At 40.4% G+C, this 27,981-nt stretch overlaps 1 protein-coding gene across 1 annotated transcript; it reads right to left on the bottom strand.

Annotated features, from left to right (window-relative positions):
* Positions 1-320: 320 nt before the first annotated feature.
* Positions 321-26,059, bottom strand: LOC130072352 (E3 ubiquitin-protein ligase TRIM39-like). Its single transcript, XM_056237423.1, has 6 exons — positions 25,499-26,059; positions 24,582-24,671; positions 23,891-24,124; positions 9,477-9,627; positions 1,029-1,055; positions 321-905 (listed from the first exon to the last, which is right to left on the bottom strand). Exons 1-6 carry the CDS (start codon positions 26,057-26,059, stop codon positions 352-354), a joined length of 1,617 nt encoding a protein of 538 aa, XP_056093398.1. The 3' UTR covers positions 321-351.
* Positions 26,060-27,981: the final 1,922 nt, after the last annotated feature.

Raw genomic sequence — 27,981 nt, 5'->3', positions numbered from 1 at the left:
TGTGTGTTTCTATGTGTGTGTGTATATATTTTGCAAACATTTTAATACTCTTAATACTAATGTAATTAATCTCCAATAAAGGCTGGAATAAAAAATTTAATTAACTTTTTCTGAGACCTAATTTAAAGTGAGCACTATTTATATATTATATTTTATTATATAAACTGTTTATATATGAGCGAATTAAACAATAACACTTTGTTAATTACAGTGACAATGAATGATGATTAATGTATTAACTACAGTTTATAAACTATTAATTAACTATAAACTAATAGTTTGTAAATTACTTAATGCTTTATTACTGTATTATGTTTGTGCAAAATCTTTTTTGGTTTTCATTTACATATTCTAATCCATTAACGGTGAGACAGGAGTGATGATCAGTGGGTTTGACTTTTTACCTTCATCATTAAACCATGGGCCGAAAAATGGATAGAGTTTCTCAGTGAAAGTCTGACCAGTGAAAGAGTAGATATGAGATCTGGACTCCACGTCATAAAAAGAGACCAGACCCTCCTCATAATCCACAAACACACCAACCTTCTCAGGTGTCTCTCTCAGAGATAAAGAGACAAATGTACTTTCACAAGCTATATATTGATTCTCATTCATCAGAATCACAGTCCAGACTCCATCCTCAGGACTCAGTGCGATGTCCTCCTCCTTCCTGTTAATGGATTCTCTGACCACTCCTAAATCCCACTGAATCTTTCCCTTCACCTGCACCTCATAGTAAAATCTCCCTGAACTGAATCCCTGCTTTGCCAGAACAGAATAACTCTTATCAAATCTCTTTGGGTTTTCTGGGACGTCCTGCTCAATGCCTCCATAACTGACTTGTTTTCCATCATCAGACAGGATGAGACGTGGATCCGCTGTATCAGGATCCAGAGTCACATCCACTGAGAGAGATCAGACATTATCAATCAACTTCAGAACAAACATTTTCAGATACAGTATATAATACAGGTTATAAACAATGTATTGTAAGTGTATTGAAGAAAATGGTGTCAGTCACACTGTACCTGCAAACTTCTGCACAAACTTCAACCCTGTGGACACAGATGACAATATAATGATGAATTATTTATAGCAGTAATTTCAGATTAACAGTGAGTTTCTCTACTGGCAGCATCAGTGGCATGAGGACATTTCACTCATAAAACCAAGAGATACACTTTCCTCATTTTTAAGGAAACTTAAGCAGTTTTGAGGCTTGAATTGAGGAACTGATTAAGCTGATTAAATTAAGGAAAGAAGGATACCTATTTATTTTTTAGAGAATTAGTTCAGTTATGCAGTTTTATTTAGAGACCGCATGCTTTGCATATGGCTGGAAATGGAGAGTAAATATTGAAATGAAGTGTTAATTTATGTGTTTTTGAGTGAAGGGAAACATCTGTTAATGTTAATGTTTAACAACAATATTTATTGAATAGAGTATTTTCTATAGAATGTTAAGTGAATATTAACGTAAACATAAATAAGAAGACAATAATAAATTATAACCCTGAGCTTTGGCTTTTGGGATTAACTTTGGTTCTCTGTACAGCCTGGGCATTTTCGGCATCAGTATGAATTTGGTTGAAGCAATTCTTGATTTATGGTTATTATTTACTGAGGGATGTGCATCCATATTGACCAGTATTGTCCAGCTAATCAACATTTTAAATTCAATATAGCCTATAAATCAATGGTCAATCGATGTTAAATTGTCAATACATTGCTTTCTATCTTGCATAATTAGTGCAGTTGTTTAGAGTTTTTAACGGAGACTAGATAATCAGTGTCTTGTTTTATAATGTGTACTTTGATTGGGAGTGCCATCATTCACGTGCATGTATTGAACAGTATGTCTGGTCTCCACATATTTCTGCTTGAAAAATGCGAGTTTCATTTCGCGCATATGAACGCACACGATATGAACGCGGCGACGCGGTTATGTTTTCCGAGCTGCAGTAAACAAACACCGTTGCACTTTGTCGTTTATCAAAAACAAACGTAATTAATTTTTATTTTAAGTATTTTACTCTCACTTTTGTCAGGAACAAAGTGATGCAAGAGATGCACTGCCTGCCCAGCTAGGTTAGAAAGACCGAAAAACACCAAACTTAGAGAGGAGAGAACACAAGTTTACCTGATTGTTGTTCCCGCAATTCACTCTAATGGTTTTTTTCTTCTTCCTCTTTTCGTGATCAGAAGGATAGTTTCGCTTCATTTTGTCATGGATGTTGTAGGCCTACACATTAATTGGCGCGCTATGACACGAGATGGAGGCGGGGCCTTAGGCTACGCAGAATACGCACCGGTCGCGTGCAGCGCTGCAGCCACGTAAACAGTTTGCCCTTCCCTTACTGACTTTCACTTTCGGTGCCCGAATGGAAGTGAATGAGGGTTTGCGATTTTTTTTTTTTTTTTTATCTAGGCCTACGTGAAATTCTGCATCCATTGTACGATTTTTTTTTTTTCTCGGAAGGGCAACCTGAGTCGAGAAGGGCATATGGGCAGTTGCCCGGGGAACCTGAGCAACCCCCCTGTGCACGTCCCTGCAGTAAACTATGCTTCTCCATCCATTTACGCTTCTTTCCATTTGGTGGTGTGACTCCCCTTCTGTCCGGCGTTAACGGCTGCAGTGTACTTGGCGCGTCAGCACACGCGACGGCTGCAACTACAGGACCAGCACGACAACCGTCTGGATTGAGCCGAGTAGGGGACATCTCTAGGGTCTTCAAGTGGGGGCACCTTCCGTCCTCAGTGTTTCGTCGACTAGCCCACGACACCTCAAGAGGGCTCGACAGTGACTCTGGCGTCCCAGAGTCACCCCCCTCCGTCCCCCACTCAACTCAGCTCAGCTTACTGACCTCTACATCCCTCCTGCTGCTGAGACCTAACCACAATCTCACAATCTCTCCGCAACCCAACCATACGCGCCAACCCGTTTGACTAAGGCTGTCGAGCCCCACTGGTGCGTTAATATGCAGTTTCAGTGGCAACGGTTCCGTATGGCATACCACCTACCGCAAAACACAATATCTGCCCAACCACCCGTCATTCACGCAATATACACAGGAACGTAATGACTGTAAATACTATACAACCTATACAAATAAACCAACAGACTCTACGAAACCGTAGCGTGGCGGCCTGTACACAGCCAGCTAGAATCCTTCCGTCTCAACCACAGCCAGTTGCTGCTCCTTTCTACTGCTTCAGATAAGTTCTTTATAGGGCTGGGATAAACGATTATTTTTTAAACGATTAATCTAGCGATTATTTTTTCGATGCATCGATTAATCTAACGATTCATTTTTCTGTCCGATTCGATTCTGTTATCGATTATCTCACCATTAATTGACTAATACCAATTTATACATGTTGATTTATATATCTGAATGAAAAAAACATGAATTCCTTAACATTGCAATATATGTTTATTACTCTTAAAATTCCCAAATAAAAAAATATACAAGTGCAAAGTAATGCATTCTTAGTCAGAGGTAGCATTCAATAAAACTTTGAAGCCTTGAAAACACATAGGCCAAGCTTACTAAAAAATAGTGCATCTTGTAATTCTTCTTTCAGATGAAAATAACAACTTGATGTCTAGCATTCAATAAAAAAAAAATTCTATAAACATTTTTGTTCTTGTTAAAACACACCAGACATGCAAATTCTGTGCATTTTGGGCACTTTTTGAGTGAAATCATATTTATTTTGTCCATCAAAAGTGTGCTTTCACTTTAATTGAGAGCAGTGCTGCAAAAAAAATACTCTGCGCCGAAACCCGCGCTTCACTGCTGCTCACGCGCTGCTCCTGCTCCCGGTGTGAATGCACTCATTGATTAACATGCACCCCGGAAAAAAACCCCGCACTGCTCATGCTTGCGGTATGAAACGGCCGTAATTCACGAGGTTCCCTACATGTGCGTTCCGTGTGCACGTGTGATGCTGATGTTGCGCGATGTTAATCATGCGGCGTCCGAGTGCATTTGACCGGCATAAAATCGGAATATGTCAGACTGACCGGCCAGTCGCCAATCACGTGAAAATCGGCCAATTCCGGTCACCAGCCGATCAATCGGTGCATCTCTACTTTAGAGGAACGAGTGCACTTTGCACCTTGCACTTTGAAAGTCTGAGGAGCCACTCGTGTTGCTACTACTCTCCGGCGCCGCCATCTTTGTTTTGGGTCTGACGAATCGACGCGCATATTTTGCGTCAACATATTTTTTGCGTCAACTTAAAGCAACACCAAGGAACTTTTCCTTTTTTTAACCTTTATTTAACCAGGTAAGCACGTAGAGAACACTTTCTCAATTGAAACGGCGACCTGGCCAAGATAAAGCGAAAGGTGCAAGACATACAAATAGTTACACATTAAATTATACAGAATACACTATAAATACACAAGGAATAAAAATTTTAAATAAAATACAAGTTTTCTGGACAATAGAATAGGTAGTGTCGGTATATAGACAATGAGTACAGCATAATCTATAATAAAAACATTAAATTGTTACCTAAAAAGTAGCAAGGCAACTACATAAGCAGTAAATGATACTGGGAATGATTGTGCAATATATTTTACAAATAACATATAACACATAAGATAATGTGCAGGACAGTGCAGACATAGTACCAAGGACAAAGCACTAGAGCAGAGGTAAATTGAAAGTGAAGTTATAAGATGGGAAGTCAACATGTACATCGAACAGGCAAAAGCTCTGATGGTCGATTCTTAAAAGAGCTGAGAGAGATGGTGTTCTCAAGTTTCAGAGTCTTTTTTAACTCATTCCAGTCAAATGCAGCTGCAAACTGGAAGGAGCTACGGCCGAAGGAGGTATTTGCTTTAGGGATAACTACGGAGATGTACCTGCTAGAGCGCAGGTTACGGACAGGTAGAGCAATAGTAAGGAGAGAGTTTAAATACAGAGGCGTTTTGCGTAGGATTATATAGTGATTTATATATAAAATGACCAGTGGAACAGGCGTCGAGTATGTAAAGAGGGCAAGCCCACTAAAGCATGTAAGTCGCAATGGTGGGTATTAAAAGGAGCATTGGTGACAAAGCGGATGGCACTGTTGTAAACCACATCTAATCTTTTCAAAATAGAGGTAGAGGCAGATCTATAGATGACATCGCTAAAATCCAATATTGGTAGTACAGTCATTTTTACCAGTGTATGTTTTGCAGCATAAGTGATGGAGGCTTTGTTTCGGAATAAAAAGCCAATTCTGGATTTAATTCTGGCTTGAAGCTCGTTAATATGGAACTGAAAGGACAGTGAATTATCCAACCATGTGCCTAGATATTTATAATTGTTCACGCAATCCAGTGTAGATCCATCCAAAGTCAAGATACTAGTCAGTTTGACGGGTACAGGCAGTGTGCGATTAAACAACATGCATTTAGTTTTGCTCGAGTTTAGAAGCAACTTAAGTCCCCGGAATGCGTGTTGAATGGCGTCGAAGCTCTTTTGGAGGTTGATTAGCACAGTGTCCAATGCAGGACCCGATGTGTATAGGATGGTGTCATCTGCGTAAAGGTGGACCTGAGAGATACCAATAGCGCGAGCAACATCGTTAATATACACAGAGATATATTAGCGATATTTCCTCAGCAGTCGCCCTACAGGTTGGAAGCGGAATTGTCCATTACCGCTGTCGTAAATAATTTAGCCTACCGCAGCCTACTGTCACACGCGCATGCTCGCTGTTTATCCTGGCGGTTTGGTTGACTAGCTTTCGTGAGGCACACTCGCAAGGCAAGGTCTCTCACGCTCTACCTCTCTGCCGTGCTCGCGCTATGTATATTATGCGCGCAGTATGTTCTGTCTCACATGCGCGCTCTAGATTCCGGCAGATTTGAACTAATTTGCGGGCATCAAGGGAGACGCTATAGACTTGGGATGTCTGCAATGGCCATAGACAATTTGAGGAAGTGGTGGGGGAAGGGACGTATGCCGTAAAGCAGTCGAGTTTTGTAGTTCTTTTTGTGCTTGGGTTAATACCCGAAACCCGAAGTTACATAGTGCGAGTAAAAGCGATACAGACCACGTCAGGCTACGGCAGACGTGTCATTTAACCTATTGTAAGTCGATGTACCATCACAAGGGTCTTGGAAATATATTATGAAGGTTGAAAAGTTCCATAGTGTTGCTTTAATGACGTCGACGCGTTGTCCCAGCCCAAGTTCTTTACTGTGCGACGCAACTCTTGGTCACTGAATCCGACGTCTCTGAGGAACCGGGTTGTAGAGTGTGCCACAAAACCTTGACACAGGGCCGTCGCCAGAACATATAGAACGGGGGGGGGCATTTCATTTTCATGGGGGGGCACACTTTTTATGATCTACAAAACAGACAGTCACAAAAACAATAACATCCCCTATTTAGTCTAATATAACTGAAATAGACCAAATTCTATATTTAAACAACACCAAAACACAAACTATTACGTTTCTGATCATAGGCGGAGGGTGAACCAACAGCATGAGGATATGCGCTTCCCCTTTAAAAACATTTACTAGGCTATATGCAGGATTTGGCATGGCAGAAAGCTCGCAAAGAGCGCCTATTTTATTATCTTTAAAAAGCGGTTATACAACTTCATCGCAATCTCACAAAGTTCCTAGGCTATCAGTAAAGCTGATACACAATAATGCCTTATTTACATAGCCTAACTGCTTATTATAACGAGAGGATTTGGAACGAGAGGAACTAATCCACTCACCGCTCAAAACACCGGAGTTTAGCCAATATTCTTTTATTACGGCGAAAACTGATCCTAGACCAGCATTTATGGACAGCTTTTCCCTCTAAAAGCAATCAGAAGTATATGGAAGCTTGTTTTCGCCACGGAATAAAAAAAATGAAAAGATAATTTTTATCTCACAATTCTCACAGTTCTGACTTTATAACCCGCAAACAGTGGCGTAACTATCGGTAAGCAGGGTACGCGGTTGCTTACGGGCCCGGACCAATCAGGGGCCCGCTTGACTGGAAGATATTGATTGACAGCCGGGGCCCCCTATCGCATATTACTACTTTTAGTTTGATCTCATTTTACTTTATCACGATTTTGTTTTAAATAAATAATGACAACAACATATTTTACAGATCATTAAATACATGTGTGAAACGAACAATCATGGATTTTGGTGTAATTTGTTTTGAGCTGGGACTGGGGAATCCCCGGGTCGGCTGTTTAACGTTACACGCGCGCGCCACTTCATGCGTTTTCTCAGATCTGATACTGATTTATCAAAACGATTCCATTTACAGCTGGTCACATAAATGTGTTTTTGCAAAACAGATATAAATCCGATCTTCAATTTCCGCGCTATATGCAGATTTAATAGAGTTCACGTCACCGAAAGCAACAGATAAGCTGCATTTTATTGATCATCAGCTAAAATTTCTAAATCGAAGACCTTAATTAGAGAGAGCGGCAACAGTACTGGTAAGATCATTTCGTTTCTTTACTTTTAATGAAGATGATTGTGTGTTAAGCGAGCGTCTGCGACTTACTTTCACTTTGATTTGCGATAGTTTGTGCGTTGGCTTGATAGATGCTCATCTGCGGTGATGCGTGTTGTTGCAGAAGCGTCGTCATATCTGACTATGACATATAGCCTATACAGGGGAGTAATTTGTGGGGGGATGGGGGGGATATAACCCCCCCAATATTTAAATCTATGCATTACAACCCCCCCATTATTTATACCATGATCACAATATCAGGAGGCATACCCAAACTTCAACCCCCCCAATGTTCAAACCAAATCTACGCCCTTGAGCCTATAACACGCTCTCACACGTTTATTTTTTTAGCATTTTTAGAGGAGTAAAATTGACATATGTGGTTTCAACAACCAGATGCATTTACACTTGTCCAGTGTCATCTGGAATGCGGCCCAGACCACCTCCTGAAGTGGTTTGAGCGACCGGATTCAAATCCGTCTCGAATGCGTTTCGAAGGGAATTTACACCTGGTCTTTTCACGATCGGATAGCTATACGATCACAGAAAAAGCATGAAGTGGCCAGGTGTAAACAGTTCCTTGCGTATTGCATGCAAAAGCCTACTCGTGGACATTGCGTCATCACGTTACTGTTGTAGTAGGGGGCCCGCCTTGATAATCCTGCATAAGGGCCCGGTGTTGGCTCGTTACGCCACTGCCCGCAAATGTGACTGTATATCACTCAACTCTGACTTTAAAACTTGCCATTTTGATTTTATATCACGCAATTCTGAGAAAAAAATACCTTTCGGTCTTTCACCGGGTGGAAACAGGCTGTTTTTAGCAGGCAAATGAATCAGAAAATTCGACAAGCCCGCTTGGCCAGGGGAAGGTAAGCCTTGCGCAGAGCCTTACACGCTCTGACTAATTTTCATATTTCTGAAGACAATGTGTTATTTGAAGTTACAGAGATTTGTACTAAATGCTGCTGACGACATTTCGTTATGGAATACGTGGATACGTTTTTTTGCTCTCAATAAGTTTGCTCAATGACCATATGATTAGGGGGGCACGTTGTGTCATCATGGGCCTGCCTTGTGCCATTTAAGAGGAGCTAAACTGAGCCCAAAACCCCCTCTTCCATGCTGTACCTGTCCCACAATATCCCCAATTTATTGCTTATTACAATACAGAAGTGGCTCTACAGAGATAACAGGAAAATAATGCAACAAAGTTTGTTTCTAGAAGAAAATAGCGTCACAGTCCAGCTTAAGTAACGTTCAGAAATGGTTAATTTTTGTTGTAAAAAGTTATTAATTTAGTTAATTTATATATATAGCCACTCTGGGGAAAACTGTGATGTCATCGTCCAGGTCAGTTCAGTTCTCATATAATGGTGTCAATGCAGGAGATCAATAATATTGTTGAATATTAAATGTTATATTTAATTAATAATTAAATGTCACCAAATAAGCAAGCCAAAAGCCAAAGGCGACAAAGACGGGAAAGCCGACAGTGGCGATGAACCAAAACTCCATCAGTGACAGAATGGAGAGAGAAAAGCCTTTGGAGAAACCAGACTCACTGTCAAACACAACACAAGTCCAATTCAAACACGTCATTTCCGTTCACTAAAAATCACACACTTCTGAGAGTCAACTTAAATTAAAAAAGCACATTCCACAAAGAAAATATTAAATTCATAATGTCATATATATTAAATAATTTCAGAGATTGTACATGATTTATTCAGGTAGATTTCATTAAAGAAATCAAGCCTTTAAAAACTACTAAAAAAATCATGTGTAATATTTTTCCTATCCTTTTTTTAAATAGCATGTAACAATTTTTTACAGTGATGTGTATTAGTGTTTGTTCATGAATAGTTACATCATAACCCTTACATATCTCTAAAGTAAGTTAAAGTAATATTGCAATAACTGGTTATGGAAAAGGTCATTTCTAAGTTGATAACAAAAACAATCTATACACTGTATTTGATATTCACATACCAGTTTGACTGATTTCTTCATCTAGAGTCTCATCTAGAGTTTTCTTCAGTTGAATCAGAGCTATGAACAGAGAGTTCACATTCACATCAGAGTCAATCCTGATCTCAGTCCAGTTCTTGGTGTGTGGACGAGTGTACAGGGATGAGCTCATCTACAGCAGGAGAGAGAGAAGACTGTTAAATATGATCATTCTTTTTAAAGCAGTAAATTCAATGTTTTACACAGGAGCTTTCTAACACAGTTGAGGCTAAACCTAAGCAAAAATCTGTTAAGGGGCCCTCCTGACCCATGAGCCATATAAACCATTTGCCATTTCCACACAGTCACACCAGACACCCCAGTTCTCCCACTACAATCCTCCCTCATTTACTTAGTACTAATGAAAATGTAATTCCTGATATCAGAAATAGACATATTTTATATTAATATCAATAATTCACAATTTAAATAGTACAAATGTAATTATTGATATGAAAAATGCATCCTGTGAATTAATAAAAGCTCAAATGGCTTGCCATTGCATGTCACTGTGTTTTAAATGACAAAAGCAATAATTGATACTAGATGGTTATTATTTACTGAGGGATGTGCATTAATATTGACCAGTATGTCCAGCCAATCAACATTTTAAATGCAATATAGTCAGTCAATAGATTTCTTTCCATCTTTCTTTAATGCAGAGTTGTAACTAAACTGACTTGGAGACTAGATAATCATTATCTTGTTTTAAAAGTATGAGAGCCTAATGAGGAGTGCCATCACGCCCATATTGTACTGGCGACTGGTCCCCATATATGTTTACTGGAAAGTGCGCGTTTCATTTTGTGCACGCGCATATGAACTCATGTTAACGCGGTTATCTTTTCCGAGCTGCAAGTTTATAAACAAACACCTTTGCCCTTTGTATTATCAAATGTAATCTCATGAAAGTGCGTATGTATAGGCCTACCACGAATTTAATTTATCGTGCTATTTATACGCCAAAAATGGTTTTCGAGTGCATATGCTACGCACTGTAAATCTCTTGGGTAGGTTGTGGAGTGCGAAAACTGCGTAGGCCTACCATATACACGCAAAAACTATTTTTGGCGTATAAATGGCATGAGAAATTAAATTTGTGGTATAGATACGCGCTTTCCTTTTCTTTCGGGGGCGCTGCACAGTGGCGACCTGCAGTACAGGCTATCTGTTTCGTCCGTTTTGTTTGTTTGATTAGTTGTTTGTCGTGATTATTTTCAGTACAAAACATAATTGGATGCACTGTTTTACAGAACGATACCATGGTACCACTGTAAAAACAAACCTATAGAATCTACCCAATAAAATTGAGGTAACAATTTGCACTCACTTTGTTTGGGTAGATTTCATCCCATATTTTTGAATAAAGTGTACCTACATTTAATGGCTATGACATACTAAACAAAATTAGGTAAAGTCTACCTAATATTTTTCAATACGATACACAGCTAATTACTGAGTAATAATTACTCTATTGTTAGCAGGCAAAAGTCCATCTACTTAATTTTTATTAATAATAATAAGTCAATAGAAATAATTAAACATTACTTATTCAGAGATGGTTAAATTTACCTAAAAATGGCCAGACACAGGATATCTCATGTATTACTTTTTATTGACCAAAAAACAAACATTTCAAACTAACAAAGGAACTACAAAAGAGTCCTCTTACATTAATATGACTCACATTACATACAACTTCTTCAACACTGTCCATTTAAAAATAATGGGAAGTCAGAATATACATTAAAAGCAACAGTCTTAAATTTCTCACACATTTTGTTATTTCAAACACAAAGAAATACACAATTTGATGTAATGTGTGGTGGTGGATCTGAAATAAGAGCAGAGGCTGATCTCATTTACCTCAAAGGACTGACATGCTATATGGATACAAACAAACATTTAATTTTTTTATAAACTTAACACAAATTAATAAAAAATAACCATTATTCAACATTAAATTTTAAGCGACATACAACTTAATATCACTCACGTGATAACACTTTACAATAAGGTTTCATTAGTTAACATGGTTAAATGGTTAGTTCACCCAAAAATTAAAATTCTGTCATCACTTAGGCTACTCACCTTCATGTTGTTCCAAACCCATAATAATTTCATTCACAAATAAAGATCTTTTTGATGAAATCTGAGATATTTCTGTCCCTCCATTTGCAGTCTACACAACTACTGTACCACTTTGAAGCTTCAAAAAGTTCATAAAGAGATCGTAAAAATGTTCTGAAGAAAGACAATCACTTGTGATGAACAGATTACATTTAGGCTTTTATTAACATATTAACATTAATCAACTCCCACATCAGTTATGGTAAACGGAAGCTAAAACATGTTCCCTTGATCTGCGAGAACCAATGAGGTTAATTCTCGTGTTACGCAGCATGTTTGAGCTTCAGCAATAACCAATGAGCTTCTGTTTGTTCGCTGATCAATGTTTATGTGAATAAAAGCCTAAATGTAATATGTTTGTCATATAAAATGATTGTCTATCTTCAGACAATTTGAACTAAACCGCTTAATGTGTCAATGGAGGGAGAGAGAAATCTCTCAGATTTTATTAAAAATATCTTTATTTGTGTTCTGAAGATAAAAGAAGGTCTTACAGGTTTAAAACGACATGAATGTGAGTAATTTATGTCATAACTTTCATTTTTGGGTGAACTATCACTCTAACTACTTTAGTTAACATGAACGAAGAATGAACAACACTTCTACAGCATTTACCAATAAATTATTATAATAAAAAGTTTTAATTTTTAACATTAGTTAATGCACTGAGAACTAATATGAACAATGAATGACTGTAGATTAGTAAAGATTAATAAATACTGTATTGCTCATTAATAGTCCATCTTAATTAATGCATTAACTAATGCTAACAAATGAAACCTTATTGTAAAGTTTTACCACTTAGCCTACGTTATAAAACTTCTTCAACACTTCCCATTCAAAATAAACGCCTTCATGGGATGAAACATTCTGTGGTTGAACTTATAATTCTTCTTGCACGGTCTTCAACTGTTTTCATGAAGATCTTTCTGTGGAAGAAACAAAGTAAGACATATTTTAATTATACATTTTTGATTATAGATTTAATCAAGACATAAATTAACTGCATTTAGGCTTAAATCAATGTAAGCTTGCTTAAAAAACAACAAGACTGCTTTTACATGATGCACAATTACATCTGCATGATGCAAAATCAAAAGAGGAGAGCAGCAGTTAAAGTTAGGTGATATGCTAGCATAATATATGAACAATTTTGTGTACGTTAAATATTTGTAAAGGAGGATATGGATAACAAATTAAGCACATCGCGAAACCATGCATACGAAAAAAATTAAACAAATTACCCAAATATATTAACACCAAACCGTTTTTGACATAGGGCCAACATTAAATGAAAGAACCCAACAGAAAGGCACACAATAATGATCATATCCGTCAATAATAAACAAAAACAAAAGTAGGCCTACTTTATAATTTGATCCCTTCTAACACACATATCATCATATAAATGCAAGGAAACCACATTAACGTTAACAGTTTTACTGCTATTATTATTTTCTCTACGTTAACGTTACCCTGTCCTCAGAACGTCAACAGTCTCTCTCTGTAACTTACAGACGCATTGCGCGCTGCGACTCTGTTGTGTTCACTAATTTCAGCCATGTACATAACACTAATGGCATATGGAAGCGAATATTTTACTCATAAATGTAGATTTTTACTCGCATTTGCAGGTGTATAAGACCCTGTAACTTAGCTATCAACGCGAAATCGACCAACCTCAGACTAACGTTAACGTTAGATATCATCAGCTATGGGTGTGGCGCCGAAAGGATAACAGAACACAGAAGCGAGCAAATTACAAATCTTTTGGTAAATTTTACTATTAAATAAGTTAACATTTGCGTTATATTATATCAACACGATAAACAACAACAAACAAACAAAATAAACTTACCTAGAGCTCAACACTTCGTCGTCTCGCTGGAAGACGTTGAATTTGAATTCCGTGATTCCCGCATGGACGTTGAAGTTGGCGCATGCGCAATTTGTGACCACTGAACTAATATAATGGGGTATGTTTTACTCATTCTTTTAAGGTTGCAGATATTACTTTTAATAAATAGGTAGTGTAGTTAGAATGTACTCATTTTTATATATTTTATTTGCTAACTAATATACTTAAGTAAAATATAACTGATTTGCACAGGTTGTATTTAACACCCTCCTGCATAATTTTTTACAGTGCATAAGTCACTATGAGTCGCGTATGGGAGCGGGCTTTAATAGTCGGGTCGATACTGTTTGTTATCAGCGTGGCAAGTGAACCGGACAGCAACGCGGAGTCACATGTACGCTACAACAGAGACTTTCTTTTACAACTGAGCGCCTACGCGGGCAATTGGAATCATACCGATGTAAACATACGGAGATAACAAGAACTTTCAATGACAAAGAATACAAGAGAAAACGAGGGAAGAGGGGAGGAGTGCGCTAAAGACTCAGGAAGAGGAAAACAAAAATTCCACTACCAAACTATCATTCTCTCCAATGTCCAATCGTTAAAAAGAAAAGCATGATTACAGGGAAGCCTGTGTCTTGGCCTTCTCTGAGACCTGGCTGAATTGTACCGTGCCAGACTCCGAGGTTTGTCCTGACGGATTTAGTATAGTGCGCTTGGACCGATGCAGCAAGGCAACAGGCAAGGAACATGTGCGTCATGATAAACAACAGATGGTGCAAAACGACTGTGGTAAGAAAAAAGATCTGCACTTCTGATATTGAACTTTTATCAGTTTCTATGCGACCCTCTTATCTCCCCCGTGAATTCCCACAAATATTTCTGACTGTTGTCTATATACATCCAAGAGCAGACATAAACAAGGCAGCAGACATTATTTTTAATATCACCCAAGAATTGGATGAAATCTCACCAGATGCGCCCAAGTTTATAATGGGGGATTTTAATAACTGTACGCTCAAAAAAACTCTTTCTACCTATTCGCAGTATGTCACCTGTCCAACACGAAAAAATAAAATTATTGATTTATGCTGCGGCTCCATCCCCAAGGCATACTAATCCAGTGCCAGGCCCCACTTGGGTGGCTCAGATCACAACACAGTCCTTCTAAGACCCACTTATAAACAGGTTTTGAAAAGGATTAAGCCTGTGGAAAAGCAGATCCAGGTGTGGGATGAGGACAGTGTAGAGACGCTGAAAGGATGCCTGGAGTGTACATCCTGGACCATCTTCGAGGACTCTTCAGCTGACTTGCACGAACAGACAGAGGCTATCTCGGGCTACATAGACTTTTGTGTGAGTGCGGTCATTCCAACTAAGACCATCAAGGTGTCTTGGTAGTCCATCGATATCGATGATGACGATCCTTTACACAACTCATCTATTTGTGGGCTCGTATGTGACTATAGAGTCCAATCCATGAATGGCACAACCGTTCGCAGTAGGGACATGGGAACTGTCCTAGTTCAGTACTTGCAGATTCAACCAACTTCCTCCTATCTCGGGCCTCAGTGATGTGCACACGGCGTCTCACCTCGAATGCACCTTGTGCCTGCCTTGAGAGAGTACACCAGCCAACCCTGTCTTGTGCGCGAAGCTCTAGATCTTTTGGGGCGATTCCAGCAAGATTCAAATAGGACTTCACACAGTCTTTGAACCTTTTACGTGGTCTGCCACGCTTACGTTTGCCTGAGGAGAGCTCACCATATAGAAGCTGTTTTGGCAAACTACTATCGGCCATACGAATGACGTGCCCTGTCCATCGAAGCTGAGATTTTAAGATCATGCCTTCGATGCTGGTTGTCTTGGCTCTGTCCAGGACTTCAAGGTTCGTTTTACGGACATGCCAGCTAATGCAGAGAAGTGACCTCAGACTGCGTATGTGGAATTGTTCCAGCTGTTTCAAATGTCTTCTGTACAAGGTCCATGTTTCACATCCATACAAAAGGCCAGTAAGAACAATAGTCTTGTACAGTTTTACTTTTGTGGTTAGTCTGATGTTATGCTGGTTCAGTACCCGGTTTTTCAAGCGGCCAAGAGCTTGACTTGCTTTGCATATACGGGCACTAATCTCCTTGTCTATTGTTCCATCGCAAGAGATAACACTACCCAAATACTTGAAATGTTCGACTGTCTTGGTCAAGGTACAGATTACCCTGTCTATGCGGAATTCAAGGGCTGCATGGACTGGTATAAAGTTGATGGCCAACGGTGCTTTAAGACAGGGAAAAAAAATGACTTTATGGATGACACGGCATCCTTTGCTCTGGCCAATAATTTAAATGAACATTTTACCCGCTTTGAAATAAATGACAGTGATAATGTCTCTGCCTGGCAACAGATTATGATAGATGATGCTGGGATGGAGAGCACTTTGATCATTAAGGAGGAGATGGTCCAGCGAGTGTTTGAGAGGACTAACGTACAGAAAAGTCCGGGGCCGGATAACATTGGAGGCAGAGTGCTGAAGCACTGTGCGGCCCAATTAAGTGGAAATTTTTGTTCCCTCTTCCAGCGCTCAATGGACACCCAGGTGGTTCCACTGCTTTGGAAAACAGCAGTTGTGACCCCCCTTCCCAAAGTCTCCCACCCATCCTCACCCAAGGATTATAGGCCCATCGCCCTCACCTCTCTTTTAGTAAAATCACTTGAGTGGATCATTAAAACATACATCATGAACTCTTGTAGACACGCCCTTGACCCTCTACAATTTGCCTATAAATTTAAGAGGGGGACGGACGATGCCATTGTAGTGCTTTTAAATTATCTGTATAAACACTTGGAAGGTTGTAAAACACATGCTCGCGTTTTATTTGCAGACTTTTCATCAGCATTCAATACAATCCACCCACAAATTTTAGCAAACAGACTTAGAGACAATTTCCAGCTAAACTCAAAATTAATTAAATGGATCTTGGATTTCCTGAGTGGGCGGCCACAACGAGTAAGGGTGGGGAACGCATTATCTGGGGTCCGCTTCACTTCAATTGGGATACCACAAGGTAGCGTCTTGTCCCCACTACTATATATACTGTACACTGACTGTTGTCGCAGTAATTACCAAGGACGTCATATAATTAAATTAGCAGATGATACTGCTGTGATTAGTTTACTGGAGCAAGATGAAACTGAACATGGTCCAGTGTTGCATGAATTTGTTGAATGGTGTGAAGCTTCCCAGTTGCTTTTAAATACGTCCAAGACCAAAGAGTTGGTCTTTGATTTTAGACATAGGGCGCCCTCACCCACTCCGACTCTGATAAAAGGAGAGGAGATAGAGATGGTGACGGAGTACAAATATCTCGGTCTTATCATTGACCATAAATTATCCTGGGATCAGTGTGCTGATGCCGTTTTTAAAAAGGGCCAACAACGTTTGTATTTTCTTAGGAAACTTAATTATTTTAATGTTGATAACAAAATTCTGACTCTTTTTTTATAAGTCTTTTATTGAGAGTATTCTCTCTTACTGTATAGTATGTTGGTATGGACATTAAAAAATTACCCATAGGAATAAATTGGGGAAGATTGTTAAAACCTGTGGAAAAATCAGTGGTAAACAACAGGTAGACCTGTACAAACTATATCTGACCAGATTGGCACAGAAGGCAGACAAGGTTTGTATGGATACAACCCATCCACTTTCAGTGGAGTTCAAGCCGCTCCCTTCTGGTCGTAGATATAGATACCCTAAGGTTAGAACAAATCGAGCAAAAAACTCATTCGTTCCTATGGCAATAAATGGACATTGAAGTTTTCTAAGTCTAAGTCTCATGATATCGGGCTGGTTAGACAGATAGAGAGAGATGCACATCAACTGTTCTTTACTGTTCTTTGCTGACATCAAACTTGGAGAGGGGAGAACACAAGTCTGCCTGATCGCTGTTCCCGCAATTCACTCACATGGTGTTTTTCTCTCGGTCTCTCTTTTCGTGACCAGAAGGATAGTTCTGCTAAATTATCTCATCGATGTTGTAAACTTCGCTTGACGCGCTTTGACACGAGGGGGAGGCGGGGCCTTGAGTAATTTGCGGGGCCCTACGCAACTTGCATAGTGTGCGTATAGGGAGGATCGGCTCTGACCGTAGTTGATTGATTACATGAAGAATTGCTTACATATTCTATATTATAATATTTCTGTCAGGTCCATTAAGTCAAGAACACACAGATCAAATTTAAGAATTTTATTGAAGATGCAAACAAGTTAATGTTCCTGAATTAAAATTTGGCGGTATGGCTCTGTTCAGGGAGTCAGATAGCAGCAGCAGCATTAGGGAACGCTCACACAGTTTAGGACTGTGAGAGCTAAAATATCCCCGTGAACAGAGCAGCAACATGGCATAACAAATGCCACGTTAAGCATAAGGAGGAGCTGGGGAGGTGGCGGGCAGCAGAAGCGAGCAGCAAGCATGTATGTATGAGCAAGATTGAGCAAGATTGTTTGAGATTTGGCCATTGAGCAGCGAGGAGAGTTACCCAGCTAATGCAGCTCAGCTGAAGCAGATAAGCTGGAGCAAATCAGCTGACGGGACAGTGTTGTTAGCAAATAGCATTAGCAGCGTCTTGACTACCTGGCCTGCCAGAACTAACGCTGACGCTCAATTTCTGAAATATTTAAATATGCAAATGAAGCATTGTCTAATTAAAAATGCACTGATTTTATTAAATGTTAAGAACAGAAATCTGAATATTTAATAAAGCCAGGTTCAACATTCTTGTTCGATTTTGTTTACATATTAGAGTTAAAGGTTTTTACTGAGGGGATTTTGGATTTTTTTTTTTACTCCATAGATCAGAAAAAAAAGATGTTTCATCATGTTATCATGTTTGTAGGAATAAGATGTTATATAATTCAGGTGAATGATATATGATCAAACCCCTCAGGAAAAAAACCTTTAGAATATAGACAGGAAAAAAACTAAAGTTTGGTGTGTGTAAAGCTGCAGACGTGTAGATTTCTGACTGAGGGTTATTTTAGTTCACTGAAACTAAAACCACACACACTAAAAACACCCTGGTTTCCCCCACAATCCCAAGACAGGAACATTTCTCAATTTCTTTTAGTCTAACGCGCCGACCTTTCATTTGTTTGTGTGTTGTGACTTGAGTTTCGCTTGGCTAAGTAGTAGGGTCGTGGCCTGCTTTTTTCATTAACAAGGTATTAGTGCACCGCGCCAGCAGTCGCGGCAGCCCTCGTTTGAAGCCCTTATCATGTGAAGACCGAAGAGTGTAAAGACCAACGACCCAAAGAGTGTAAACCTACGACTCTACCTGTGCGACCATGGACACCGACAAGGCACTTGAGTATTAAATTCTTGTTGTTTATTTTATTTTATTGTTGTTTCCTTTCTCTTCTACACAACTTTTCATCTGATCTTTCTGTTTGTGAGCTCTTTTACACTGTGTTTTCAAATCCCTACTATTACTAACATGCGTGAATCAAATGGGACACGTCAGAGGCAGCACAATCCTAACAACCTGCGTACCTTTCCGGTGTCTTCTAATACTTTATTCTCTTTTCCTATTGGTCTCTGTAACTGCCAGTCCGCTGTAAACAAAGCTGATTTCATTACATCTATTTTTAGTCATTCAGGCCTCAGCCTATTGGCCCTGACTGAGACCTGGATGAGACCAGAGGACACTGCCACACCTGCTGCCCTCTCCACTAAATTTACTTTCTCACACACCTTTCGCCTGACCGGAAGGGGTGGAGGTACTGGTCTGCTTATCTCAAACGACTGGAAATTTGATCCTTTACCACCTTTATGTGACAACAGCTCATTTGAATCACATTCAGTTACCATAACTAGTCCTATTCAAATCCATTTTGTAGTTGTATATTGTCCCCCAGGTCAACTTGGCAGTTCCTTGGAGGAGCTTGATGTGCTACTCTCATCTTTCCCTGAAGATGGTACTCCTCTTATAGTTCTTGGAGACTTCAATATCCACCTAGAAAAACCTCAGGCTGCTGATTTTCACTCCCTGTTTGCCTCATTCGGCCTCAAAGGAGTATCTACTGCGGCTACTCACAAATCAGGTAACCAATTGGACCTTATTTACACACGCTACTGCTCCACTGTCAATACACTGCTCACTCTGCTGCACACCTCAGATCACTTCCTCCTCACTCCCAACCTCAACCTGCCTCAGAACACAACACACACTCCTCCACAGGTCACCTTTCGACGGAACCTACGCTCACTTTCACCCTCTCGCCTTATCTCTTTGGTCTCATCCACACTTCCTCTACCTGATCAGCTCTCAACACTAGATACTAACAGTGCAGCTGATACTCTTTTCTCCACTTAAACATCTTTCTTGGACAACTTCTGCCCCTTTTCCTCCAGGTCAGCCCGCGCCACACCCTCTGCCTCCTGGTTATCTGATGTTCTCCACGAACATCGTTCTAAACTCAGGGGTGCAGAGAGGAAGTGGCGCAAATCGAAAGATCCTACAGACCTTGGTCTTTATCAATCCCTCCTCTCTTCCTTCTCTGCTAATATCTCTACTGCTAAAACGACTTACTATCACAACAAAATTAAAAATCTTCTGACTCTCGCATGTTTTTCAAAACCTTCTTCTCTCTTCTCAATCCTCCTCCTCCATCAACCCTAACAGCTGACAATTTTGCCACATTCTTCATAGATAAAACAACCACTACCAGCGGCCAATTTACCTATCCACAAACTGACACACACATTTTACCAGCAAACGCACAAATTCTACCCTCCTTCTCTCTACTTTCAGAGGCGGAAGTCTCTAAACTCCTCCTTTCCAATCGCCCTACCACCTGTCCACTTGATCCTATTGCCACTAATCTACTTCAAGCCATTTCGTCCTCAGTTGTACTCACACTCACGCACATCATAAACACCTCTCTTCATACTGGTACTTTTCCCACAGCTTTTAAGAAGGCTCGGTTAACCCCACTGGTTAAGAAATCCATTCTAAATCCAGCACATCTGGAAAATTACAGACCGGTATCCTCTCCTTTCTTCCACAGAACAACCTCTTGGACAACAATCAGTCTGGTTTCAATGGCGGACACTCAACTGAGACTGCCTGCCCTGCTCTCAGTAATTGAAGCTCTGAGACTGGCAAGAGCAGCTTCCAAATCCTCAGTTCTCATCCTGCTGGATCTGTCTGCTGCCTTTGACACAGTTAATCACCAGATCCTCCTGTCAATCCTAAAGATGAAGGGCATCTTGGGAACCGCACTCCAATGGTTCAAGTCTTACCTCTCAGGTAGGTCCTTTAGGGTGTCGTGGATCTTGCTACTGGGGTGCCTCAGGGCTCAGTGCTTGGACCACTTCTCTTCTCCATCTACATGACATCACTATAATCTGTGATTCAGAAACATGGCTTTTCCTATCACTGCTATGCTGATGACACACAACTCTACCTCTAATTCCAGCCTGACGAGCCGATGGTAGCTGCTCGTATCTCAGCCTGCCTGACAGACATCTCTGGCTGGATGAAGGACCACCACCTTCAACTAAACCTTGCGAAGACAGAGCTGCTTGTGGTCCCAGACAGCCCAACACTTCATCACAACTTCTCCTTTCAGCTAGGCTTGTCCTCCATAACTCCATCAAGGTTGGGGTTGTTATCTGTCACGATTTCTGTCTTGTGTTTTCCTTGTCTTGTGTGGACTTTTGTTATTTCCTGTTCTGTGCCATGTTTTGTAGTCCTTTGTAGTTTTTCTTGTTTATTAGTCTCTCCAGGTGTTTCTAATTAGCCCCGCCGCCTTATATCTTGTTTATCTTGTTTGTCTGTGTATTTAAACCTCTGTGCTTCAGTTGTTGGGTGTCGGTCGTTGTTGCCTGTAGCTGTCTCCATGTTCCGTATTCCTTTGTTTGCCCTGGATGACCTGTTTGTTTCATTAAAATAGTGCTTGCAATTTGATTCTCTCTCCGCTTCATTCCTGCCTCAACGTTACATTATCGATGATCAATTGAACTTCACAGACCACAATGCTAGAACTGCCCGGTCATGTAGATTTGCCTTGCACAACATTAAGAGGATCAGGCCCTTCCTAACAGAGCATGCTACACAACTCCTTGTCCAAACGCTTGTTCTATCCAGACTGGACTAATGTAATGCTCTCCTGGCTGGTCTTCCAGCTTGCTCTGTCAAACCTCTGCAACTAATCCTGAATGCTGCAGCCAGAGTGGTCTTTAATGAGCCAAAGAGAGCACATGTCACACCTCTCCTCACATAATTGCACTGGTTGCCAGTTGCCGCTCGCATTAAATTCAAGTCACTGACGTTTGCTTACAGAACAACCACTGGCACTACTCCCTTTTACCTAAACTCATTACTTCAGACTTATGTGCCATCCAGAAACTTGCCCTCTGCAAGCGAATGTTGTCTTTTGGCACCATCTCAAAGAGGCACAAAATATCTTTCTCTGACCTTTATCATGACTGTTCCCTGCTGGAGAAAAAAAGGTAATGACAGACAGCTGAACGTAATCAGTTACCAATGTGTCAGGGTGTGGTGCAGGCAGAAGGAGAAGAGGAGTCAGAAGTCCCAAAGCAAAGCCTTTACAATACAACTAAAACGGGCAGAAGGTTGACTCACACTAGATACAAAGTAGAACGGACCAAGACTGACTGAACAGAAGGGAACTAAATACAAACACAGATGAACACTAATTAACAACACAGGTGATGCAGATGATTATGATGATGATGATAACGAGACAATGACAGACAGCTGTGATGATCATAAGTGTCCATGGTGATTGATGACATGCAGGTGATAGGTGATCAGGAATGGCCGATAGTGTGCAGGTGGGAAACATGAGGGATGCTGGGAAGTGTAGGTGACAGAGCTGGTGACCGTGACACAATGAGACTAACTAGGATGCAATTAAGACTAAAATGAACTAAACGGCTGTTTACATGACTCTGTTTTCATTACACGACAACAGCGTTTTGGGTTCCTGAAAACGCAAACTTTTGAAAACGGGTTTCAAAGTACACCTTTTTAAAAACGGTCTCCGTGTAAACAATAAAAACGCATATCTCTGAAGACGATGATGTTTCATCGGCATCTACTGGCCTGGCAGCAGAATACAGGGTTTTTAGTCATTTCCGCGGATCCGTGTGAACGGATATGGTTTTGACAACAGTTTCATCTGTACGAAGAAAACTCAAAGGAAAAAATTCTCCATTTTTAGCATATTGTTGTCGTGTAAATGTACCCTCAAGCACAAGAAACACATGCAGGGTCTGTCTCCACACCCCACAGAGTGAATATGTGGTAAAAGCTTCTTGTGTTGGAGATTTTCCTTTGCCTCATGTAAAAGTCTGTATTGCTGTGTCTAAGACAGAAACCAGGTTAAACCAGGCCAAAGAGTTGTGAGGATGGAAAAGTACCTAACAATCCCAATGAGAAAGATGTGTATAGGTGGTTGATAAGATGGTACTGAAAAACATGTTAATTAAATTAAAAATGATGGATGGCACTAGGACACAGAATCATTTGGTATCATTTTGAATGTCTCAGTGTGATTGGTGCAATGGTCTCATGTCCAGAGAAATAGACCAAAAGCTACAAGTTAGAGAGTTTAGAAATACTTTGCTTACTGTGGAGGGAGAGCCTTTACCAGGGTCTTTCATGCAAATGACCTTCTGTCCTCAATAAGGTCTAAACTACCCAATTCTGGGATCTTGATTAATGCAAATTCCAATCGTTAGTTTGTGCCTCCATTTGGAGGATGTTTTATCTTGTTCTGAGTATTTAAAGAAATGTTGTAAAAGGCTCAGGGTGATTCTGTATCTGATCAGCCCGTAATGTTGAAGCTCTTCCATACACTCAGCATTATGTATCTTTCAGATCTCAGGTATGCATATTTTACTGTTTATTTCTGTTATATAGTTGCATTCACTATAGGAGGCTAGATAAAAATGCAATTTAAATAATAGCAAGCATGGGGCGGCATTACTTCATAGTATTAGCCATAACCTCTGGTTATTGTTTGAGCTTTAACTAAGTTGTTATATAGGTGACTGTAGGGGACCAAACTGATTTACTATTTAAAAAATGGCGAGCATGGGCGGGCTATTAAATATTTTTAGTCACAAACTCGCCAGTCTGATTATTAGTCAGAGCAGAGGTTGTGACTGAGATTCACGTTAACGGCCGGCGTGAGACTCTGAGCAACATTGGAATCCAAATGAACAAGTATAATTGAAATTAAATCACTTTGCGCACTGAAAAGACAGAACACACAGGAGACCTTCACTGGACACCAGTGTTAGGCCAATTGGGTGGACCTTAAAGAACAGAGTGTTTGTCCTGTAATATTGTACATATTGACTGAGAGATGTTGACAGACCTGTATGAGATGGAGATGATCTTCAGTGTGTGAGAGCTGCTCCAGCTTAGTGTTTCTCCTCTTCAGCTCAGTGATTTCCTGATGTATCTCTTTAATGAGATCTTCCGCCTGTTTCTCTGCTGCTTTCTGCTGTTTCTCCATCATCTTCAGCTGCTCAGACTGACATTTCTTAATGGACCGAATCAGATCAGTGAAGAGCTCAACACTGGAGGATCTCTCTTCCTCTGTGTTTCTCTGATGAACGAGAACAGTTATATTTGTTAATCTATTGCATATTCACATATTATGTACAGGGATAGTTCACCCCAAAATGAAAATTCTATCATCTTTAATTAACCTTATGTCACTCAAAATGTGTGATTTTCAGTGTAACACAAAAATAAATGTTTTGCATGCTGCTCTTGAGGACCAGCTGTTGAAGCACTTCTATACAAGTCCATACAACAGATTTGTGCTCTATGGGAAAAAATCATGTGTGTTTGGAGCAACATGAGGGTTACTAGATGATGGCAGAACTAACAATTTAATTCAACGCTTTTATTAAATAGATTGAACTATTATGATGCATATCATTTTTTTAAATGTATTTTTTAGCTAGGATAGTTAGAGAGTGTAGAGAAAGTGAAAGTGAAATGGGGATCGGAAACGACCATGAGTCAGGATATGAACTCGGGTTGATCGAAGCACAAACCTTTCTCAGCTCTACTGAGTGCTGGATCTCTTGAATCTTCTTCATTCTGTCCTGGACCATCTGATGAACATCTGTCTGTGTCTGAACCAGCTGATTCTACATACAGAGAAAAACATAGACACATTTATCACTGAATATAGCTTTCCATTTTCTTACAGTTTAATTTCTTTTATTAAGCCATTTAAAGATCAAATGAATTCAAAATTCTAGTTTGAATCTTTTAGTCCATGTCTGACTGTTTTGAGAGTGACAAAATCAGTTTTTCTTAGATGTAATGAACGGTTCTTCAACATGTCAATACACGGGAAAGAAAATATCTAGGTTACTAATGTAACCCCCATTCCCTGAAGCAAGGAACGGAGACGTTACGTTGGACTAACTGTATTGCGATCTCGCATTAGAGCCCAATGACCTTTGAGTGGTAACAGAACAAGCCAATGTGAGATTTGCATTGCAAGCCGCTCCCCGCTCCGGGGTAAATTAGTAACCTAGACGTTCCCTAGCAGTCAGTCACGTTCGACGTTCCCAGTCATCCAACCACGGGACATGATTGGAGGATTCCACTCGACATCCAGTCCTCTGCAGTAGCCCCGAATGATGGGACAATGGGACCGCAGGTATTCACCCGGCAGGAGAGTCACACCAACAAAGGAACAACTCACTCACTGAACGATGATTGAAGAGCAGAGTGAAACAACATCTGCTCTGCTCCGAAGCAAAAGCTTAATGTGTGAGTTTGCACGCTGCCTTATATAACTGGAAGTGGGAAGTGGATTGGCTTGTTCTGTTACCACTCGATGGTGATTGGGCTCTCAGGCGAGATCCCTATACATCAGTTCAGTCCGATGTAACGTTGAACATGAGTGACTGATAGGGAACTGAATTTCATGGGGTGTCTAAAGTGCTTTGTTTGTAACTCTTGCCTTCTTCTTTCGACTCTCCTCCTCTATAGGAACATTGTTGTGAGTCCTGTGTTCTCCTTCAGTGCAGGACAGACAAACACACGTCTGATCATCTCTACAGAAAAGATCCAGAGGTCTCTTGTGTTTCTGGCATATATAATCCTCCAGATTTTCAACAGCGTTGATCAGTATGTGTTTCTTTAGACATGGGACACTGAGATGAGGCTTCAGATGAGAGTCACAGTAAGAGCTTTGACACGTCAGGCAGGTCTTCACCGCTTTCTGCTTTCTTTCACCACAGTAGTCACAGAACACCTCAGATTCTCCTAGATTGGGCTTCTCCTTAAAGTGTTGCACAACCTCTCTGAGTGTTGTATTAATCTTGAGCTTAGGTCTTCTGCTGTATTTTTCGTTACAGAGTGGACAGAAGCAGGTCTGTGACTTCGGCCAGCTCTTGCTCAGGCAGGTTCTGCAGAAGTTGTGTCCACATGGAGTGGTGACTGGATCATTGAACACTTCCATACAGATGGAGCACTGGAGCTCCTCATTTAGAGATGGGCCACTGGAGGATGCCATGGCTGAAAAGATAAGTAATGACGACAATATATCATCTATATTGCTGAAGAGAGCAACTATGAACCACTGTCAAGCAGTCAAAGCAGGCATACGTGCCATAAGCAGGCATGAGAGAGCAGTTTCTGACAGAAAGCCCCTCCATCACTAACTCTAACCTCACTGAGAAGTCCCTCCATCACTAACTCTAACCTCAGTGAGAAGTCCCTCCATCACTAACTCTAACCTCAGTGAGAAGTCCCTTCATCACTAACTCTAACCTCAGTGAGAAGTCCCTCCATCTCTAACTCTAACCTCACTGAGCCTTTAAGCTCCGCCCCTGACTGCCAGTCTGAGACCATGTGCTTCAGATGGCAGTAGGTAGATCTATTGGGCTTCAGAAGAATCATTAAAATACAGAATGTATCTGGAGCCATAGTACACCAAATGTAACCGGTTTTTACAACACCATTTTATACAAAATATGAAAAGATATAAATATAAAAAATATAAAAGACAACACAGAAAGGGGTGAAAGTGCACATTTTAAAAACAAATAACCCACTAAATAAACATCTGTAAACACCAGGTGTCATTTTTGTTTAATAGACGTGTGACTTTAACTAGAAAAATCATCCTTGTAATTTTTCAATTGTTCATTCTGACTCCAATTCAATTACTTCCTGTTTCTAAAGTCTCTAAAGTGTGACATGACCACAAATAATCAAACCTTGATTTACAGCTAAAAAAAACCCAAACAAAACACATACCGTACTTTTACCAACAATCCGATGCTGCTTAATGCTACCAAACTACTGAACTAGCACTAACATTTCCATTGCTTACCTGTGAGTGAATATCAGATCTTGTCGTTGATTTCAGAGTTTCTGTAATTGCTGTTTGATGAAGCTGTTCATCTGTTTAGTTTTACTTTCACTGAAGCCTTTTATACACTTGCAGTGATGTCATATAGCTCCGCTCATAATCATAATTATGGAACAGATTGTAATTCATCCCTGCTGAGATTGTAACAGTGTAAGGAACTTTTAGAATATAAAGTTATCACAGTTTACACAATTGCAGCTTGATAGAAACGACACACGCAAAACATGTTTCACAGTAAAATCTTCTGTGATTTCCTGGGTCTTGTACAAAGGTAAAAAAAACAAAAAATATAGTAACGAGGTTCAGATGTTTTGGAAAGGAGACAGGAACCGGAGAACAGGTTGGGAGGTACAACCGAGATGGCACTCTCACCGACCTGGGTGGGACCGGAAACGGTGGCTGTGGTACCTGGGGGTATGGACAGACGAAGCGAGAGAAAAAGAAAAGACGGAAGCATGAGGAGCGAAAGGGGAGGGGAGAGAAAAAAAAAAAATCTTGGTCCGGTTCCCTCAACACGCTGCCATTTGGTCCTCCACCAGCTGGGCGATCTTCTCCGCGGTGAATGGATAGCCCTCGGTGGACGGCTCGACACTCCTCCGCCGCCTGGTGGACGGCGACGGCTCCTCCGGGTTCGGGCAGTCGGCAGGAGTCCCCCGTTCCCTGCTCCTCCCCATCATGGCAGATAGTGTTGTGGCAAATTTAAAGTCTTCAATTCGGGTCTTAAAGAAATCTTTCAAGGGTCGAAGTTCCAGGTTTCAGAAGAAGTAACTTTATTGAAAAGCAACAAAGTGAGACTTGCAATGGTCGAACTTCAGGTCTTATACCTTACCTTATCACTAGGTAGCCAATCAGCTATCAAGCTCAGGTCACATGATTCCCTGCACCTGCAGTGCTCTAGTGCCATCCATAATTTTTAATTAACGTTTTTAGTATCATCTTATCAACTACCTATACACATCTTCTCTCTCTGATCTTGTTAGGTACTTTTCCATCCTTACAGACCATTTTGACCTGATTTAACCTGATTTAACCTGGTGTCTGTCTGAGATACAGCAATACAG

This window comes from Rhinichthys klamathensis, unplaced genomic scaffold, assembly GCF_029890125.1.
Source record: "Rhinichthys klamathensis goyatoka isolate OS25496 unplaced genomic scaffold, OSU_Roscu_1.1 h1tg000486l_1, whole genome shotgun sequence".
Lineage (NCBI taxonomy): Eukaryota > Metazoa > Chordata > Actinopteri > Cypriniformes > Leuciscidae > Rhinichthys > Rhinichthys klamathensis.
This window is presented reverse-complemented; position numbering and strand designations above follow the sequence as displayed.

Bases quoted from the DNA above. Each gene is read 5' to 3' on its own strand.
- LOC130072352 (XM_056237423.1), bottom strand. From the start codon at position 26,059: ATGGCATCCTCCAGTGGCCCATCTCTAAATGAGGAGCTCCAGTGCTCC. The intron at 24,125-24,581 runs GTTTGTGCTTCG...CTCGTTCATCAG, and splicing joins ACTCAGTAGAGCTGAGAAAG to AGAAACACAGAGGAAGAGAG. The intron at 906-1,028 runs GTACAGTGTGAC...GATCTCTCTCAG, and splicing joins GTTTGTGCAGAAGTTTGCAG to TGGATGTGACTCTGGATCCT.